General features: G+C 37.2%; 1 protein-coding gene across 1 annotated transcript in view; it reads right to left on the reverse strand.

The window, feature by feature from the left end:
* Positions 1 to 2,786: 2,786 nt before the first annotated feature.
* The window catches only part of LOC128031714 (isthmin-2-like), a 127,752-nt gene continuing 110,540 nt past the window's right edge, over positions 2,787 to 19,998 (reverse strand). The window contains exons 2-6 of the mRNA XM_052620076.1: positions 14,610 to 14,852; positions 12,645 to 12,930; positions 9,013 to 9,150; positions 7,129 to 7,197; positions 2,787 to 5,909 (exon numbers count right to left, since the gene is read on the reverse strand). Coding sequence (XP_052476036.1) covers positions 5,392 to 5,909; positions 7,129 to 7,197; positions 9,013 to 9,150; positions 12,645 to 12,930; positions 14,610 to 14,852 — 1,254 coding nt within the window. The 3' untranslated portion in view covers positions 2,787 to 5,391. The remainder of the gene's footprint in view (positions 5,910 to 7,128; positions 7,198 to 9,012; positions 9,151 to 12,644; positions 12,931 to 14,609; positions 14,853 to 19,998) is intronic.

Here is a 19,998-nt window from a genome sequence, read left to right on the forward strand (position 1 = left end):
GCCCACACGTCACGCCTCCAGCCGGTCGTGTTTTTCCGGGAAAAATCGGTACAGACTATCTTTCTCTTATGAATATAATAAAACTAAAGACTTTTTGGATTTATGAAGGATGCAGTACTACTCCATATGTACTCAAGATTAACAGGATATTGAGTGAAAACGAGCATTTCTCCCCCCCTTTAAGGTCCAGTGCATGCCAGCTGCTTACATGTTTGTGGGAACTTTCAGGATTCTTTGATTTCAAGTTTAAAAGAACCACATTCCTTTGAAATATAACTCTTGTGTAACATTATGAACTTAATTTTGAACTTAAAATCTGTAAGCTTAAGTAAACTTCAACGGATCCGTTTCATGAGCCCCAAAACCATTTCCACATTATGTGTTCACTGGTAATTATGCTTGCTAATGCATTAATGGTGTGCAGTCCATTGAGAAGATATATGCTTGGAAATAGACTTCCTAATTATTCTTAATGTATGGGCAAGAGCAAAGGCCACAGTCGTATATGAAATAACCCAATTTGGTTGTCTGTCTTTAGAGCATGGTCTTTATGTTTGAGCAATGTCCTGTGACCATTCACTCCTCTATTTATTTTTGTTTCCTCTCGTTGTGAGGGACAAAGAGCAGGCATCCCTCTGACCTCCTGGGGTTCTCCGGGAGGAGGGTGTTTTCTATGCAAACAACCCCGAATACAGGTAGAGTTATCTTTGCCTGACTCCCTGCACCCAGTTCCCAGCAGCCAAGCTTTGAGCTCACTGTGGGAGCCATGGAGGGCTGACCTCTAATAAATATTCTGTTTGAACTCTGTAGCGAGTGTAATTTCTGCCTGTTATTTCCACTGATAGAAAAGAAACATTGATGAGAGCTGTGGGAGATCCACGGGTTGCCATGTTCACTTCCAAGGGCTTCAAACGCCTTTTTAGTATTTAATTGAAAATATCACACCTATAATAAAACACTGTTTCCACTTACTCCGATGGTTTATTGCTTTTTGTAAATGGTTTAAAGCAATTCTGACTTATTTACCTGACTTATATTTAAAGATGCCGCAAACCCTGCGACTGAATTCAGTGACGAATGAGCTCTTACAATGACTCACATCATGTTATGAATAAATTGAGTTTTGTGTGACTTAAAAACATTCAGCTCAACCAGTGTTGTCTGACTCCAGAACAAAAGATTTCAATGAGTCGGTTCATTTTTGTGAATTCAAAACAGAACATGACAAGTGAAGTCTGATTCCTGAGGTAACAGTATTTTGAAGGGGTCCCATAGCAAATTCTGTGCACAGGGCTCAGAATTTCTAGCAATGCCCATGCTAAGGTGCCACAGGACACACGCTCTGTCCATAACGGATTAAAAGAGGGCAATAAAATATAAGGTGGCAAATAAGTTAAATAAGTGTAGTTGACAAACCAGACAAAAATGTTTAGAAAATCCACTAAACAGGCTCTCGAAGAACAGAAGGGGATTGATTGATTCTCTTGAGGAGAAAGGTTAATGACCCCCACTGCAGCACCTGACTTAGACTTGGTTCAGGTTGTGTCCTGGTTGAGGTATTCAAGTGATGCTTCACTTGAAAGCATCAGATTATTAGTGCAACAGATGGCAGTTACATAGCAAGACTGCTATTTAGTGATAATCACTGCAATCTTTTCTCAGCTTTGTTACCTAATATGTAACATTAAGCGTAGTTCTAATAAAGACATCACACTAAGCCAGTTGTCCAATTCATTTTGCATTAGCTTGATTTAAAGCTAATGCTTCTTTTCATCCAAAAACAAAATGTTCTTCCTCTTAATTGGTAATTGAGAAAAGCTGGCAGTTAAAGGCAACCTAATATCTAGTGGAAAATGAGAACACAAATCTACTGTTAACTCCATCATCATGCTCAGATTGAAAACGAATGGTGCTGGTGTCAGTTTGCTGTGGCAGCTGTCCACACTTCATGTTTTTGTGCAATGTAAAACCTTTTGAGATGTGCAATCATTTTACACTTCATTTTTTTAGGTTATTAATAAAAATAAAATGGGTGTGGGTTGACCAAAATCAAGAAGATAGTTCTGTATTTTAAATTAACATTATGCTCAGTATAAAAAATTTTAAACAGTACAATGAAGTATTTTTCAAACATATTTTACTCATAAAATTTGCTCATATATTGGGACTATTCAGAGATTATGAATTCACCTGGTATTCATTTCAACAAATTTATTTACTCAAAAGAAATCTCTTCAACTAAACACCATGTTTATACCCAGGACACTGCAATTCAAGCACACATGACATAATCAAAGTTAGATTTATTATATCTGGACACAGAGTGTTTAATACAAAGAAAGGTCTAGAAGTAGAACGGTGTGTGGTATGGCACTTTCCTTTTCACAGACCAGAATTACCCTATAAGACAAATAACTCAGTCATATAGTGCATAGAATTATTTGATTATCCACTTAGCAATGAGTTACCAAATCAAAATTAATAAATACTGTACAATGATAAATCAGCAGTAAAAAATGACATGCCAAAATTTTACATTACATAAAATATCCTTAAAAAACAGCATTTGTTTTTCAAACCTTTACAATAACATTTGTATAAAGTCACTAAATTGTACAAGTATAATTCAATATATGATTATATACACAGACACACACACACACACACACACACACACATATATATTCCAATATCAATAATTAAATAAAGTGCCTTTCTTATTGAAGTTCTGAAAGGTGAAATCTTACCATCAAATTAGAAAAGAGTGTATTTTATCTAAACTTCAACCACCAGTATTAGAAAAAAGTACTACATTTTCCATTTTAGTTAAACCTAGTTATACAAATACCCACATTCATCAGTTTATTCACAAAAGTATTGACACAAAAAGCCAAAGTCAAAACTCGGGTAGGTAGACACTGCGATTTACTTGTGACAGAACCAACCCAGGCTCACTGGACATACCTGCCTGTGGTGACATTTCTGCAAAATATTGTGTTGCTTCTTACATGTTTCACAACACCTTCAAAGTGAAATGTCCTACACTAAACCTTACCCTTAAACCTAGCCAATAGTGTAAAAAAGATCAACTGTAAGATAAAAACATGTATTCTGAAGCAACCATGCAATTTTAGTTTGCTTGGAACTTGTACCAAGGCACTCCACATTGCAAGTTCAATGAAGTACCAGGTGAGCAAACAAGCAAGTTTACTATATTAGAAAAGCCAAACATAAGGAGCGGATTAAGTTATGCAAACATAACAATTTATTTATTTACTATTTATTCGCTATGGTAAAAATGTTTTTAGGTCATGCAAGGAATCAAGCTGAAATAAGTCATGACTAATTGATAATCTACCCCATAATCATAATTTGTGTAAAAAAAGTAATAAAAATTGTTGCGGTTTTACTGCCACCAGTAGCTGGGTTTCCATCACTCTGCTTTAATGTACTTTTTGAAGAATCGCTTCAGAATCGAGTGATGGAAACACTGAATTTCAAATAAAAATTCCTTAATTTCGCGAAAAAGTTTTTACGCTCACTTTAAGTGACTGCGGAAAAGGGTAAATGCGAACAATGGGAGACGGAAATGCATTTTGCGGATGAATTCCTCCAATGTTGGTATGGTGTGTTTTCAGAGTTCTGAAACATATTTAGAAAGAGGCACATATTTCTAATGAGCCTAGTTTGGATAGAACCCATGTACACACTACAAAGATCATAAAATCTATGCCTGTAATATTAAAATATACTATCACTAAGATCAGGATATTTGAATGCTTCCAGCGTTCTCACAGCTGGACTGAATGACAATGTCATGGCTGGCATTTATTGTTATCTCAGTGAAAACTTCTTCACGGTTTTGCTCAGGTCTTACAGGGATCATAAGCGATGCTAACATGTACTTGGCTCATTCCTACATTTGGAGATCTCCTGCAGAGTTTAGTGTTACTTGCAACCTGTCTGTATTTTTCAAGCGAATGTAAATACCTTGATTATCTTTCTTTAAGTTCAGAAGTTTATTTACAGTTAGAACTTAACTGTAGAAGAATGTAGATCTTAAGACCCTACCAAGCAGATGAACCATGAAGCATAATTCTGAGTACCTTGTTCAGAATCACAGCTGCATTGAAGACCCTCAGAAGTCTTTACCTTGCAGTAACTAACCTGGGATTTAAATCAAGAACCTTTTAGTCACAGGTTCAACATCACTCAATGCGCATCTGCAGCAGCTTTCATAGGACTATACTGTGCTTAAAATCACAATGTAAGATAGTATCAAAGGTGGATGTTTATTGCTACATGGAACAGTCATCTGTCAGCAGGAATTTACAAATCAAATCACCAGCATTCCAAGTCAACATCTCACAAAGAGATCATGACAACACCTGTGCTGAAAAGGGTGGTTTAGGTCCTTCAAACTACATCCAATGGAAGCCTCTAGGCTTTGTTTGGGACTCAAGGATGAACTGAGACATTGAAAGAGCCATTGTATTTAAAGAGATGTTCGTTTACAACAAGTGTCACCTTCACCTCACCTTTACAGGAAGACTTCAATCCATCAGCCAAGCTCTGACAGCCCCCTGCACTGGTGTCAGGTGGCTGTCTCATATTGCATTCAGCACAAAGCTGAGTCGTGTTGAAAACAGAATGGGATCCAATTATACTTTAGATTAAAAAAAACAAAACAAGCATTGCAATGATGAGGGGCGTCTTCTCAAAGATAAGTTAAAAAAAGGTTCCCTATCACTTCTCAGATTCCCTAATTTTGTTCTGCTACAGTTCTATGCAAAAAGTAAGTCAAAGGTCAAATGATCCTGCATAAATATATATCCAATGACACAAAGTCTGTGTATATTTGGAGTAACAATATACAAACTCTAAAGAGAAGAACTATTCTCAGAGATTTGTTGAATTGTTTGATTTGTTTGGACTGACCTCGCACAGATTGGAGCAAGGCCAGGATTGAGCTTCAGGTCTAAAGACAACAAAATAGGCATTCTGTTGCATTTTTGAATATCTCACAATTTCTAGCAGCTTTATTGGAATTCCTTTAATGGTGGAGCAGAGTCTTTGAGGACACTTGAGGACAACAAATGTGTATCCAATGAAAATACAGCGAACTTGTTCTAGTGAATGCCATTGAAGAACTCTCGCTGAACTTTGTTTGGAGCACGTATGTAACATCACAGAAGAAAGAAGACAGAACATTGCATCATGATCTTCCAATCTGGGCTTTGGACCAACATGTTAAACCAGTATTGTTGCAATTGAGCTGTACAAAACAGTTTGTTACAGTATCTAAGCTTTAGTTTCCAGAAGAATTTCTCTAGAGGACTCTCCAGAATTAAGCAAACACTGGTTGATTTGATGTGAAATCCATGATCTGGATCAGTACTCCCTGGCCTCCTCTAGCTCATTCATGTAGATATCTTCCTGCGGGTTCTCGACACAAAGTAGACCATTATTGGGAGGCCGAACCAAATGAAAGCGGCTCCAGTCTCCTTTACACAGGATCCATGGAAGAACGTCCACTTTGTAATGAAGTTCTGGCGAGAACTCCATACTGATGAGGTTGGGGGCTCCAGCCCCTTTGCCTCGAGTGATGAGCTTCATGTGATCATCGTAGCAGCAGTGCTGTGCAGCCAACGTGGGGCTGTCAAAGGAGAGCATCGAGCGAACACAGAACTTTGCAGAGGGCTTATAAATGTCCAGCCTCTCCTTTGGGCCGCTGGCGTCTTGCCAGCGAAAGGTCTTTTGTAACTTCCTATCAAAGATGTTGACAGTACTGTAGACCACCTCGGATGGGTAGATGCAAGGGCAGTTGGGTAATTCGGTCAGGACCTGGTGTAGGTATTTCTCGAGGAAGTCGTTCTTGCAATTCAGCCACTTCTCACAGCTGTCAACATCTACAGGGTAATCAGATCAATTTATTAACGTTGGCAAAAATGGTTAATATATAAAATATAATATACTTCATATTATGCCAGAATAAATTATTGAGAATAATGGCCTAACACGCAATAGGGGTTGTCTCAGTCTGCTGCCAAAACATAAAGATACAAAAGAATATGTGCTGCGGTCATGCTGAAACATAGCTGTTATGTAGATTTATGTTCCATTGTAAAGAGATTAAAAAAAAAAAAAATTTTATCCTGTTATGTTTTTAAACTACATTCATTTTTATTGCGGTTAAAAGAAAAGAGCTATTACATTCAATGTTCAATGCCAAAAGTAAGACCAACAACAAAAAAACTCCAAAGCAAATACTGGGGTTTCTGGAAGAGGACTCTTTATTTTGTGGTCTCAGTAACACTCTCTGTGGAGCATTTGTGAAAAATTTGAATGTCATATCTTTTACAGTCTTACAGGGCTCCCACAGAGTTCCTCCTGCTGCAGTCTCAGAGGAGAAGTTTCTACAAAGATGCGGATTATACAGGTTTTGAACTATACATTAAGTTAAATGTACGCTAAGACAACAAATCCATAAACATTTCAAACAATAAAAGAACACACTAGAAGCTTGAAAGGCAATTAACTGAAGCCTCCATTAAGAGATTCAGTAATGCAGTGTTGCAGATAGCAATGGCAATATAAATATGTAAATGGCAATATAAATATGTAAATAGCAATATAAATATGTAAATGGCAATAGTTTCACTAACAAGTCGGTGAAGTCATGGCCTAGTGGATAGAGCGTTTAAATCCTAACCCTAGGGTTGTGGGTTTGAGACTTGGGCTGGCAATCCCTCTACTTAGGTGCCCTTGAGCAAGACACTGAACCCCCAACTGGGTGCCACAGCATAAATGGCTGCCCACTGCTCCGGGTGTGTGTTCACTTTGGATGGGATAAATGCAGAGCATGAATTTTGAGTATGGGTCACCATACTTGGCTGTATGTCACTTTCAAAAAAGTATCAAAAATTACATTGCTACTAACAGTTTTTGAACAGTGTAACCTGGCACTGAAAGGGGTTTTTGGACATGTGTTATGAAATACCTTCTTCTTTTTTTCTGAAATACCAAAAATGTTCACCCTAAACACATTTAAAAACTACTATGGCATCATCAGAATACTGAATTGCTGAATGACAATACCACATAAATACACAAACAAAACCAACCAACCTGTGCCAAAAAGCTCTGTGCTGTTTCCAACTTCATGAGGAGTAGGTTCTGTCACAGGAATTATGTCATCTGTAGATATAATAGAGAAAATTTTAAAATCAACATGAAATATTAAATAAAAACAAAACATGATCTTAAAAACCCTCCTGAAAATAAAAATCTCAGTAAAAAACAAACCAAAAATCAAGACTAGTTCAGCTAGCACAATTAAGCACAATTCACTTAAATGTACAGACTTTCCTCCATGCATAGTGTGTATGGCTAGGCCAGGCTTAGTCTTCCCCTGGCCACAGGTCTGAAATTAAAGGGCTGTCGTGAAGGAAATGAAAATAAAATGGAAAATGTTGATTAAGGCGTTAAATTTAGATCTTTTCATTCTGGATATTTATTTTTACATGTTTACAGCATTGTGCATAATACCCAATCAAACACGATTCTGTTGAGCTTATGAACACAATGGCCAATCAGAGGCATCCGGGTGAAACGTTTTATTTAGTGCACGTGCGCTCACTGACAGAATCCTGCACTTTTGTAAATTCTCATCATAAACAACAAAGTACAGATATGCATACAGCATAAAAGATTCATTATACAGTGTCAATAACTTCACTGATCATAATGTGATTGTTTAAGTGTTTTTAGTGCTTAAACTCGAGCTAGACTTAACAGACATAATGTGATGTTCTTTGATAATGTGCATGTTTTTTGCTCACTTTCTGTATATAATTGATTCACTGTTTGAATAACTGTGGAAATTAAAGCGTTCTAAATAGCAACTTGTTTTTTTTTTAAACTGTGATCACGTTAAATACAAATGCAGTCATATTAAAATATTTTATGGCGTGACACTTATATCTGGTACTTGCCTAAAAAGAAGGGTTTATGATGTGCAAACAGTTTACATAGATTACACAAACATTAGGCTAATTTTAGTCTTAGCCTGGAGTTGGTTCACATTACACCTATGCCACCATGGTTAAAATAGTTAAACTGGTCTGCCAGCAACAATGAGTTTAACCTGTTCCACATCCAGGGGTCTAAAGTCTGATTTTTCATCCCCTTCTCAAAACTACACCATCTATCTGAAAAAAAGCATCATTTTTCTTTTGGTATTCAAAAATAGCAGTGTATCTTACATCGAACATACTTCATTATGGCAAGGTCGCCGTGATTTTGCCAAGTAAGCATGGTTTAACATCTTCTGATGATCCTGGATCAACATTATTGTCCAAAAATATAGACTTAACCCAATCCCTACCCCTAAACCTAACCCTACCCATAATTTATTCCCAAAATCAGTGGGAAATTATAGCTGATTAACAAGGCTGTAGAAGCACCTAACTCTGGTTGTAAGCCCTAAAACAGATATTTTCTGAAAAGTTATATCTCAGTTCTGATTGGTTGATTGGAATGTTGTTCCAGGATCAACAAGGATGTTGATCCAGGAACATGTTGTACTTGGTGAAATCACACTCGCCTTATACCAAATAAATGTTTTTGTGTGTGTGTGTGTGTGTAATGCACGTTTTTGTGGCAGGTTGTGGACCGCCCTGTATCAGGGGCTTTTAAACTGAAAGCCCTCATTGAGCTGCGATACTGAAGCCAAGTAAACGCCTGCTGCTCTCAAAGAGCGGTTTTATAGTGTATACAGTAAACACACAGAAGGCCAGACTTCTTCTTTTCTAACACGAGCCTGGTGTCCCTGGTGTTTGTTCAACTTCTGCATGCCTGACAGAGATGAATGAGAGGCATTAGTGAAGTTTTCCATCACTATCAGCATAATTAGGAGTCGGATGGAATTAAGATCAAGATCAGTAGTGGGTAGTGAAGTGCATTGTTGGGTTGCAAAGGCCTGAGTATAAGTGACAGCACTGACAGTCTCACCGGGACAACGCTCTAAATCACATGTCCGTGATTCTGTGGCAGTGCAGGCGTAGCCACATGAACGAATCCTCTTTTGATTCCCGTGTCCACAGGTGACACTGCAAGGTGACCAGTCGCTCCATTCTTCCTCCTCATATTCTGTAGATAAAAACAAAATAATGAGTGTAGGAAATCTTTGAGAAAAAAGGATGACCTTTTCTACAGTATAAATTGAATCTAACGAATTCCTCTCACAGCATGTGGGAATGTTATGCAATGCAGGTCAAACCACAAATGAGCTGGGATTAATGGTAAAGGAATTTCTTTACTCTACACAAGCTTCTTCAAGTGAAATCTTCAACTAAGATACCTTAACTCAGTTCTAGTACTGAGGTTACGCTTTTAACTTCAATCAGCATGCATCTGAACTCCAACATACTGGGACTGACATAGAAGGAAGTCCTTAAACAACCAAGATGGTAAGTGCATCTCTCTGTTGTTTGCGTAAGAAATCTAATGATACGCAACTAAATTAATATTGCGTATTTCTCTGTAAAATATAATCTCTCTAATGAACAAAATGTGGGCCTTTCTGGCAGGCCAGGCTTGCTTTTTTTGGTAATAAATATGTCAGAGGCAAAGTCGGCCGATTACAGCTGTGAGAACTGAGCCAATACAAACACTTCAGCAGGAAGGCAAGGCCTAATAGCTTAGACGCTTTCCAACAATGCTCTCTTTCCACCACCATGCTAAAGAGATTAAAGTTTCAGAGCACTCCATGGCGGTAGTGATGGAGAGAAATAAGTGCACGGTTTCCTCTGTGATGTATTTTGGCTGCATTGTTGTTGGTTACCAGGTGTTTTTGCTAATTCAGGGTCCACATTCGGATGATGAAGACGCCCACTCATACTATCACAGCAAAGAAGACACTAACTTCAAACTCAAATAAGAAATACCGACTTTATTTGGTGTAGCGTAATTGAGCTTGGTAGCCCCCAACAGGATAAAATCTGCACAAAATTGTATATTAAACCTCATATAATGTTTTGATACTGTGTTGTGTCTCACAATGTCACTGTTTTGCAGTGACAACATGACCAGACATCCATTATTCATTTCCAATTAGAGATACACAAGCGATCAAGACCACCCAAACTGAATCGCTTTATATTTGCTGTCAAAGAACCTTGTTTATACCAACTAAAATCTCATAGGCGCTGTAATAATTTACTATGGTAAATAATTTCATAAGGGCAGTTGAGAGCAAAAAATGACTAAAGCTATAACATTCTACCAAGCTGTTGCTGAACATGGCCCGCCTGTAATTCTGTGGCTCACCATAATTGCAGAAAAGCGCTTCATTACTGTACGCCTCTAGAGCAGACCACATCATTAATAATGTTGCTCATTTGCCCTTCTCCGTTCCCCATTCAGGCTTGTTTGTACACAACACATCCTACTCTAAGTACACTCATTAGGACTATTTTAGAGCAGGTGATCCATTGGGGCAGCAGAGAGAAGCGGGTTTGGTTTCGTACCCACATCCTCAGAGGCTCTCCTGCTCACACAGACACAGCGAGCATGCTGCAATTGCTTCTTTTTTGGCTGGTTGTTGGATTTAACCGCACACCACCAATGCACTTTCTCTCTAATGAAGCTGACAGAACATGGTGGAACACAACCTCAATGGAGGATCACCCTGAAAGTCAGTGACAGATGGAGATGAAAAATGCCCTTGTGAAATAAAGCTGGTTAAAGGATAAATGTAAATTCTGGTTTTAAAGCCACTGCAGCATCTGTTTTTTTTTTTGCTTTTATGTGCTGTTCAAACTTTCTGCTAGTCCTGCTTACTTTGCAGACACTAGTGTTAGTATACTAAGCAGGGCTGATAGATCTAAAAAAAAAAAAATGTTAAAAAGTCCAGTTACAAATAATCAAGACAGGTTTATCACAGGTTTTGCACTAAATAAACACATTAATGAAGAAGGACATTATTCATTTACTCGCATATGCACCAATATAAAAACAAAATGAACACAACACAGTTTTTGCCAATTAAGTTTAAAGAGCCACTTTTAACACCACAGTTGTGCTTGATACCATCACTAAATTTTAAACATTTAGAAAATAAATAAATAAATATACATATTACAATATATTGTAATACACATTACCAAGCTGTTTGTGGAAACTATGACACATTATTCTGTTCAAAACGAGTTCAAAACAACCTAATTTATTTAAAACTGAAAAAAGACTGACATTTTTGACCAGTTTAATATTAAAATTAATTTAATATTAATATTAAAATACAATTTAAATTTACTATTATTATTATTATTATTAATCTTTCTTCAAGTGAACAATAGTCTGAACAGTAATCTCATGAGATAGGATTAAACTCTACATGTTTGGAAACAGTCATTGGAAACAGAAATAAACAGTCATTATTTAATTCATTAATTGGCAGAAAAATTACCCAAAACCGCTTTGAGTACACTATTATACTTCTTAGCACTTTGATGTTGTTTGCCAATTTTTTTTAAATGTCTTACACATAAAAGAGTGACTGAATGCTTTAACAACATCCTCAGGCATGCAGTGTATATAACTTCGGTGTGAAAAAATGGAAACGACAGACAAAACAAAAGCAGAAAAACACTTCCATTCCAAAGCCTGAGAACTGCCATGAATTCCAGAAAGGACTCAAAGGGCTAGGCCGTGTGAATCATACCACAGCCCCAGTCATGGGATGAAAACACAGCAGACGCTTTCTTTGTCAGCCCAAGCATGCCGGCCCTTCTTTCAATCTACTGTCTAATTGAACACAAATATTAGTTGTTTAGCCAGTGAAGAGCCCCATGCTGCTCTTAGCAAGCGCCGGGGCCCAGGTTTCAAACAGCCACGTTGTCCGAGCACTGGTTTCAACTTCAAAGGAAGGACGCACAAAGCTGATGCTCAAGCCCGCTGTCTCTAACATGAACCAGACGTAGCATTGAGTTTCCTGGTGCAATCCCTTATTCAATATTTTTGACTGTGATCTTTTTTTCACCATATACTTTGAGAAGGTTCGGCGCACTTGATGATAGATTGTGGTCAGCTTTTTAAAATGGTATTTCAGCACTACAGTCTGCCCCGTATGTAAACTTTTTGAAGTAATGATCTGCTTAACCGACAAAGAAGCAGTCTAGTGGTGAGATAACATGCGTAACCACAACTAATATTGTGATAATGTGCTAGGACACACATCACTGGGTCACCTTTCACCGTTTACTGTTGATAGGCATCTAGAGAAAGTCTCGGGAATTGGTGACAGAAACGCACGTTTATGTAGCAGTTCTTGAGTGCAACCCTTAAAACATAAATCATAATGTCAAGTCCTAAAGAGGAGGCTGGGGCCCGCATTGCTGAGGAAATCAGCTAGGCATACGTGCTCCGGCGTTCCAAGAAGCCCCAACATGAGCACTGATACTTCTGATAACAAGGCTGAAGAAAAACTAAAACTAAAAACTCAGGGTTTCCAATTACACAGTTGAAAAAAAAAAACCATCAAGGCATTTTAATTCAGGACAATTATTATGATTTTTCCTTCACTTTTGCACAGCAATTGGGATGTGTCCAAACTCTAACCGGCAAAAACTACCCATGCTTACCATAATTGTCCATGGAGTCCCAGTCCTTCCATCGTCTGTTCCAGTCTGCACCCACTCCACTCAACAGGGAATCTTCTCCCTCATAACTGAGGTCCTCCCCATTCTCCTCCAGACTCCCTTGCCCAGGACTTTCTTGACTGGAGTCGTGATATTCCCAGAACAGCGGCCAGAAGAGCTTTTTATGGCCCAGCCACTCTTCTGAGCTCAAGGACCAGTCATTCATGCTCTCCTTGGCAAGGTCCATCTCAATCTCCATCTGTGGGTTGTCCACAACCTCAATGGTAACCTAATAGAGAGATACAAGTTGATATCAGAAAGTCCTACAAAACATTATAACCAGTTTGTTGCGGGTTCAAGATGGACAACCAGCCCAAACAAGCCTGACCAAATTAGATTATATACAGTATATATGCTATATGTAATAATTATAAATATTTACTACATTTAAAAGGTAACTCTACCACCCCTTGGTACTGTGGTTTGTTATAGCTGTGCATTCAAGTTAAGTATGTTCAAAGTTCAAATTTGTTTATTTCAAAGGATGTTTTGAGGTGACAGATTTGTTCTTTGCATGCTTGGACTCGTAGTGCCCGAGTCAGGCAGACCTGAAAACGATAGCAAGTGTTCCAGCAGGCCGAGACAAAGGACTGGTTGTTTATTTCCCCTACAGCATAACAATCTGATGGCTGCTGCAGCTGTTTATAAAGGCACGGAGCAGTTTAGAGCGGGTGATTACGCTACTGTAACTGCACTGTTTACAACAGTCGGCCTCCAGCTCCTCCTTGAACTAATCATGACTGTGTTCTACTTCCAAAGAAGACAAGACGTCATTTTTAAAGACAAAAAAGATCCTAGGTTTAGATGACTGGAGGTCCATTAAATGGCAAATTTAAGTTAAATGGCAAAACGGATGTAAAAGAAAACACTGCTGCATTTCAAATTTGCTGCCACTAGGAATGGTGAGTCATAAAAAAAGAAGATAACATTAGATATACCAGCTCAAAAAATTTAAGTGTTAAGTACAAACTGACGACTTAAAATCATAATGTTTACCACATTACCTGCTAAATGCAGCAACTCATATATTTACATTAGCAGCCACCATATAGGAGACACATAAAAAAATAGCTTTTTCTAAAATGCATGGAAGATGGATCCATCCCAGTTGGAAGACTCTTGAATTTTCCTTATTATAAAAGTCAGTTTGCTTACCAGGGATCTCCTGTGTATTTTTTCCCTGAAGTTTAACTTTGTTTCCTCTCAGGTCCACTTACACACATAAACTTCATAACAGTACTAAAAATATAAAAATTCCTTCTTTACTGGTGTTGTAAAAACATTTAAAGATTGGGATCTGCTCTTGGAGGGAGCATTAAAAGTGCTTGTAAAAATAATACTGTTGCCTTTCACCTTTTGGATTTTCTCGGGATTTCTTTTTGGTACACTGTGCAGAAGTTTGAGCGGCATGGCTGAAATGAGCTACACCAGAAAAAAGGTCGTGCTTGGGGTAATTTAAGAGGCCTCTCCGGTTTAGAAGCAGCTATGCCATGACCAGCAACAACACAGAAACCTGAAGTCCCTACTGCAATCACAGCACCAATAACAGTGAAACAATGAGTGCATAGGTTAATTACATACACCACAAACTGTTGCCAAGTCAAATCAATCCATTACCCTTCTCATTATACAATGATTGATTTCACCCTAAGGAAATAAAGACAAGGTTTTGGGAACAGCGAGATTTTAAACATATCTGGAATAACAAACTACCCTCATAATATTAACAACTGTCTTTAGAAGAACTAATGCCAAGATATACAGACATACAACAAAAGAAACTTAAGACCCACAAAACACGAAATCACACTGTATTACTTCTTCAAAAGCATTTACTGTATATAAAGGAAGAAACTTGATACTGAGGCAATCAAAATGACAATAAGGTGAGACTGGGACTGCTCTTACTTGAATGTTTGGGTTCTGGGAGCCCAGGTCTGCATTGGCAAGGTCAGGGAAGTTCTTCAGGTCTAAAATGAAGGGTTCTTCTTCTTCCTGTGGAGCAGGTTTGGGAAGGTCTCCCTCTGAGTGAATCTGCGACCATCTCCTCTTATGACGGCGGGGCAAAGGTGGCTCACTCCTCAACTGGTTCTGCCGATGAATGTCCAGCAGTGCCTCTCTGACATCTTTGGAGTCACCGTGACCTCTGACCTGGGAAGTGCACACAAAGTATCCTATGGTGATCTAACCAGCTTTATTTAGATGAAAGCATCCTTATGTATAAAGCTCCCAGAAAGGACCAAAGATAAATACCTCTGAGAAATTCCGTCATGCAGATAAAGATGGTTAGAGGATCAGTCTTAGTTTAACACCATATCAAATCTATAAAGCTGTGACCTTATGGTCCATACGAAAAAAGATGTCTGGGTTTCAAATAAACCCATCTGGAGTGAAATGTCTAGCATGTGACAGCATATCAGGTGGATTTTGGAACAGGATTAGTAGAAATCATGGGAATAATTTAAGACCTCTCTTTTGTTTTAATGATCCAGGAAAAGGCTGTTTCCCAGAACTTTGGAAGACTTTGTCAGTCTCTTTTAAGGTTTCGGATACAAAAAGTGCTCTTCGTGTTTTTTGATTTCCATGCTGCATATCTTTCAATGGATGCTTCATTGAGTTACCATTAGCAACATAACAAAACAGACATCAGAGAAACATCAACAAGGAAGAGGAATTGCACGCTTATTTCTGCTGCTCGCTCTTTCTCACTAAGTCTGAGACAGTCATGGCTCACTCTCTTGACAGCTGTTTGACATTACGAGTATTGCTGCATTCAACGGATGGAGGGACTATGAATTCCTGGAGGAAGACTCAGGAGTCAGGACAGTGCATGCAGGTAAATGATTACACATTAAGGGATATTTATCTCTTTCATCTGGTTTACTTTAATATGGAGACATACAGTCTGTGGTGGTACAAAGAAAGGCTTCCTGCTGTCCACAAACCATGACAATACTCTAAAGCTCTTTGTTCCTTGTTACCAATCATGTCAACAAGGCTTAAGCCTCAAAAATGAGGTAGATGACGGTGGTTTTTTATTTTCTTTTTTAAATATCAAGGCATTTTTTAAGTGCTTATTTGATTTATTAAATGTAAAATATTACTGTAATCCTTTAATGTCCTCAGACTAATTATTATTCACAAAATTGACCTTAAATAATATATATATATATATATATATATATGGTAACACTTTATAATAACTGCATGCTATTAATCATTAGTTAAGCATTAGGAAACAGTTAATTCATCATTTATAAAGCATTAATAGACATTTATAAGCAGTTTATAAATACATATATAAATGCTTTATACCTGATTTAAAAGCATATCTATAATATATTTAGGGCCCGAGCACCGATGGTGTGAGGACCCTCTTGGAATTGCTCCGTTTATTATTATTATTATTATTATTATTATTATTAGGGCTCAAGCCCAAAGGGCGAGAGGCCTATTGTTTTCCTTAGGATTATTTTTTATTATTATTATTATTAGGGCTCAAGCCCAAAGGGCGAGAGGCCTATTGTTTTCCTTAGGATTATTTTTTATTATTATTATTATTATTATTATTATTATTATTATTTTTTTCCAACGTCTCGGGGGCTTTTGGGGCCCTTAACGTGCTTAAAAAGTCTTGAAAATTGGCACACAGATTGGAACCTGCGGCCATTAGGGCCGGGCAGAGACTGATACACGGGCGTGGCACAGGGGCTCTACAGCGCCCCCTGGAATATGGAGGGCCATATATCATACATTCTTGCTCGTAGACGTATGAAACTCGGTACATATATAAATCTCATCAATCCAAACAACTTTTGTATTGCATATCATAGGCTCCGCCCAACAGGAAGTTGGCTATTTAGGGTTTAGTATTCAAATTTTTCGTCAAAGTTGTGGGGGCTTTTGGGGTCCTTAACATACTCAAAAACTCTTGAAAATTTGCGCACACTTTGGAATCTGTGGCCTTTAGGAGCCTGCAGAGGCTGGGACCCGGGCGTGGCACAGGGGCTCTACGGCGCCCCCTGGAACACAGTCAGAAATGTTGATGTATAGCTCACACATACTTGCACATATTCATATGAAACTCAGTACACATATAGATCTCATCGTGCCGAACAACTTTCGTATTGCATGTCATAGGCTCCGCCCAACAGGAAGTCAGCTATTTAGAGTTATGTAAAAAGCGCATGCTCTGGAATTTGAAATACTTGTCATAGGTTTTTTTCTCGATTGCCGCCAAACTCGGTCAACGTGATCTCAAGACACTGGGGATGAAAAATTGCCAGGGGATTTTTGATATCTCGAACGGTTTGCTCGTGGCGAGGCGTTGAAATTATGGCGAGAAATGAGAAACAGGAAGTGTCTAATACCATCCACATACATTTCCTGATTTTAATCAAACTTCATCAGATTATTCGTTGTATGATGTCGATCGCATATATGTGACTATTAGGAGTCAAAGTTATAGCGCCACCAACTGGCAGAAGGAAGTGTGTCATTTTCAAAATGATTTGAATTCAGCATCTTATTATTACTCGATTTGCTTCAAACTTCATCAGAATAATGTTAAAACACAGCCGATATAAATCTGCAAGGGGGATATTGATATCTAAAAAATTGTTGGCGTGGCAACATGTCAAACTGGAATACTTCTCAGGTGATTTTGAGGCAAATAACATACTTAGAATTTCACAAAACTCTGAACACACATCAGTATTTCTGATAGGAACTTAAATTGTGAATGGATTTTGGATAGCTTGAATGGTTTTGCCGTGGTGATTTTTTTAAATGACCTTACAAAGGGAATCATTATTGTATTTTTAAATTGCAGCTTCCAAACACGTCAAAGAATTTTTTCATACAGATGAAAAAGTCATTCTGAGGAAATATGCATAGTTTAACGACTTTACAACACTGTATGGATAACAGAAAATTAAAAAACTGTCAGACATCTCATCTCACTCTGTCCCTCTGTTTGAGTATGTGTGCTTCAGACTTCCATTGTCTGAGAGAAATAGCGCCCCTACAGGTTCAATTCCCGAACGTTTACTTTCACTTTTAAATCGGTTAAAAATACAAATAAATACTTAGATTTAATTCACACTGACAAGCTAAACCAACATATCTGATTATTACCGGTTCAGGGCTCATGGATAAATTATTTCTGGCCAGAGATACGTGAGAAATAGGAGAGATGAATCACCGCTGTGACCACGAGCGTCTGGAGTAAAGAGCTCAGAGAAAACGAATTTATTCCTGTTTTAAAGCTTTTAAAAATTAATTATTACAGCGATATCACACAATCAACCAATTAGAACACACCAAGAGCTAAATTCAGATGTTTTTGAACTGTTTGTGTGAAAATGAAATATTTGCAGCTGCCTATCTGAAATCACCGCCTCCGATCAGCGCGTACAGTGTCGAGCTCAAAACAAACGAATTTATTCTTGTTTAAGAGCTTTTTTAAATAAAATATTACCACAAATGCACACAATAAACCCATTGTAACACTACAAGAGCTAAATCCAGGTGTTTGTGACCCGTTTAAGTGTGCAAGACTATTTGAAAGCGCGACTGGCAGAATAACATATCTCTTGAGCTGCAGGTTTCTGTCTTTCGTCGTACGAACGAACACATCACGGACAAGATTATTTCAAAATACATAATAGCTTGGCGAATATAAACGAAAACAGCCACGTGAACATAAACTGGATCTACTGGATTTGAATATTAAAGTGACCACATTTACCACTTGCTTCTGTCTTCAATTTTAATCTATATAAAAAAGGAAACTCATTCGACTTGGCTGCTTTTTTAATGTGTGCGTATTTATTTATTTACCTTTTTATAAATTTTGTATAATTTCATAGTTTGTGTATTACAATTATAAAAACAAAAATAAATTTAGCCACTCACATAGAAATAGCTTAGGCCTTAACCTTTTTCTGACAGTTTTAGGGATTTTTAAAAATCCTAAAAAAAACTTATTTGTGCTGCAAATAATAATTTCAAACTCATTTGATACTGACCTATGACATCCTGTGACATTATATTTATTTGAATTTACATAATCTCATAGATGTAACAGTAAATCTGTTCAGCTCACAGATCAATACTAAGCTGTAATGCAAGCAGAACTTTCACAAATGCTTATGAGTCATTTAAAGATTTGATAACACTGTAAAATAATGTCTAATTTGTTAACATTAGCAAATGCATTGATAACACTTTATAATAACTGCACTCATTAGTAAATAGTCAGTTCATGCTTTATAAAGCCTTGTCCCAATATTAATAGTCAGTAGTAAGCAGTTTATAAATACAGCTATAAATAGCTTGTCCTTGGTTTATAAGCACATTTATTAAAAAGGAGAGTAAAGGGTCAGTTATCTTCCTATGAAAAATAAAAGATAAAAATAAACAAACAACAACACAGATTGATACAGAACTCAGAAATTTTATTGTGGATTTATGATAAAATCAGCCTGTAAATGAATTCATACTCCTCCTCATACTACTCCATACTCCTTTTTCAACATGATGCCAATATACTGAGATATTAAATTGTGAATGGGTTTAGGATAGCTTAAATGGTGTTGCCATAGAGATTTATTAAAGTAACATAAAAAATACAATAGTTATTTTACTATATCTTTAAAATTTTTCATTCTAACTCTTCATAATTTTTTATATAAGTAGAAGTCCTCATTTGAAGGAAGCACAGTAAGTTTCATAGCTTTATCATTTTCAAGAGCCAGCATAAAATTAAAACTATCATAACTTATAAATCAAGCTTGCAATTCTTAGTACCAATAATGGCCACCAGAGGGAGATATAGGATTACTTTTAAATAATTATTGGAGAAACGAGTATGATTTAAATAATTTATAGAAATCTTTCAAATAAAATAATATGTATTTTAGGAATTTTACTGATAAAATGACCCTCACTTAATTAGAATAACAAGCTGAAGTATTGTGAACTGTATATTAAGAATAATTCTTAATAGGCTTTATGGACAGATACGTTTTAAGTGACTCTTGAAGGTTCAGCACCACATCCTCTTTTACCACTGTTTAAAGAATTAATCTTGCAGAACAGGTGTGAATGAATTTTGGATAGCTTGAATGGTTTTGTCGTGGTGATTTTTTGAAATAATAGTAAAAAAGGAACCAGTAAAAAAAAAGTGCAGCTTCTAAACACTTCAAAAAAATGTACACATAGAAGACAAGTCATTCTGAGGAAATATGCATAGTTTCATGACTATACAACATTATATGGATGGCAGAAAATTAAA

The sequence above is a fragment of the Carassius gibelio genome, chromosome A17 (genome assembly GCF_023724105.1).
Source record: "Carassius gibelio isolate Cgi1373 ecotype wild population from Czech Republic chromosome A17, carGib1.2-hapl.c, whole genome shotgun sequence".
In the NCBI taxonomy this organism is placed as follows: Eukaryota; Metazoa; Chordata; class Actinopteri; order Cypriniformes; family Cyprinidae; genus Carassius; species Carassius gibelio.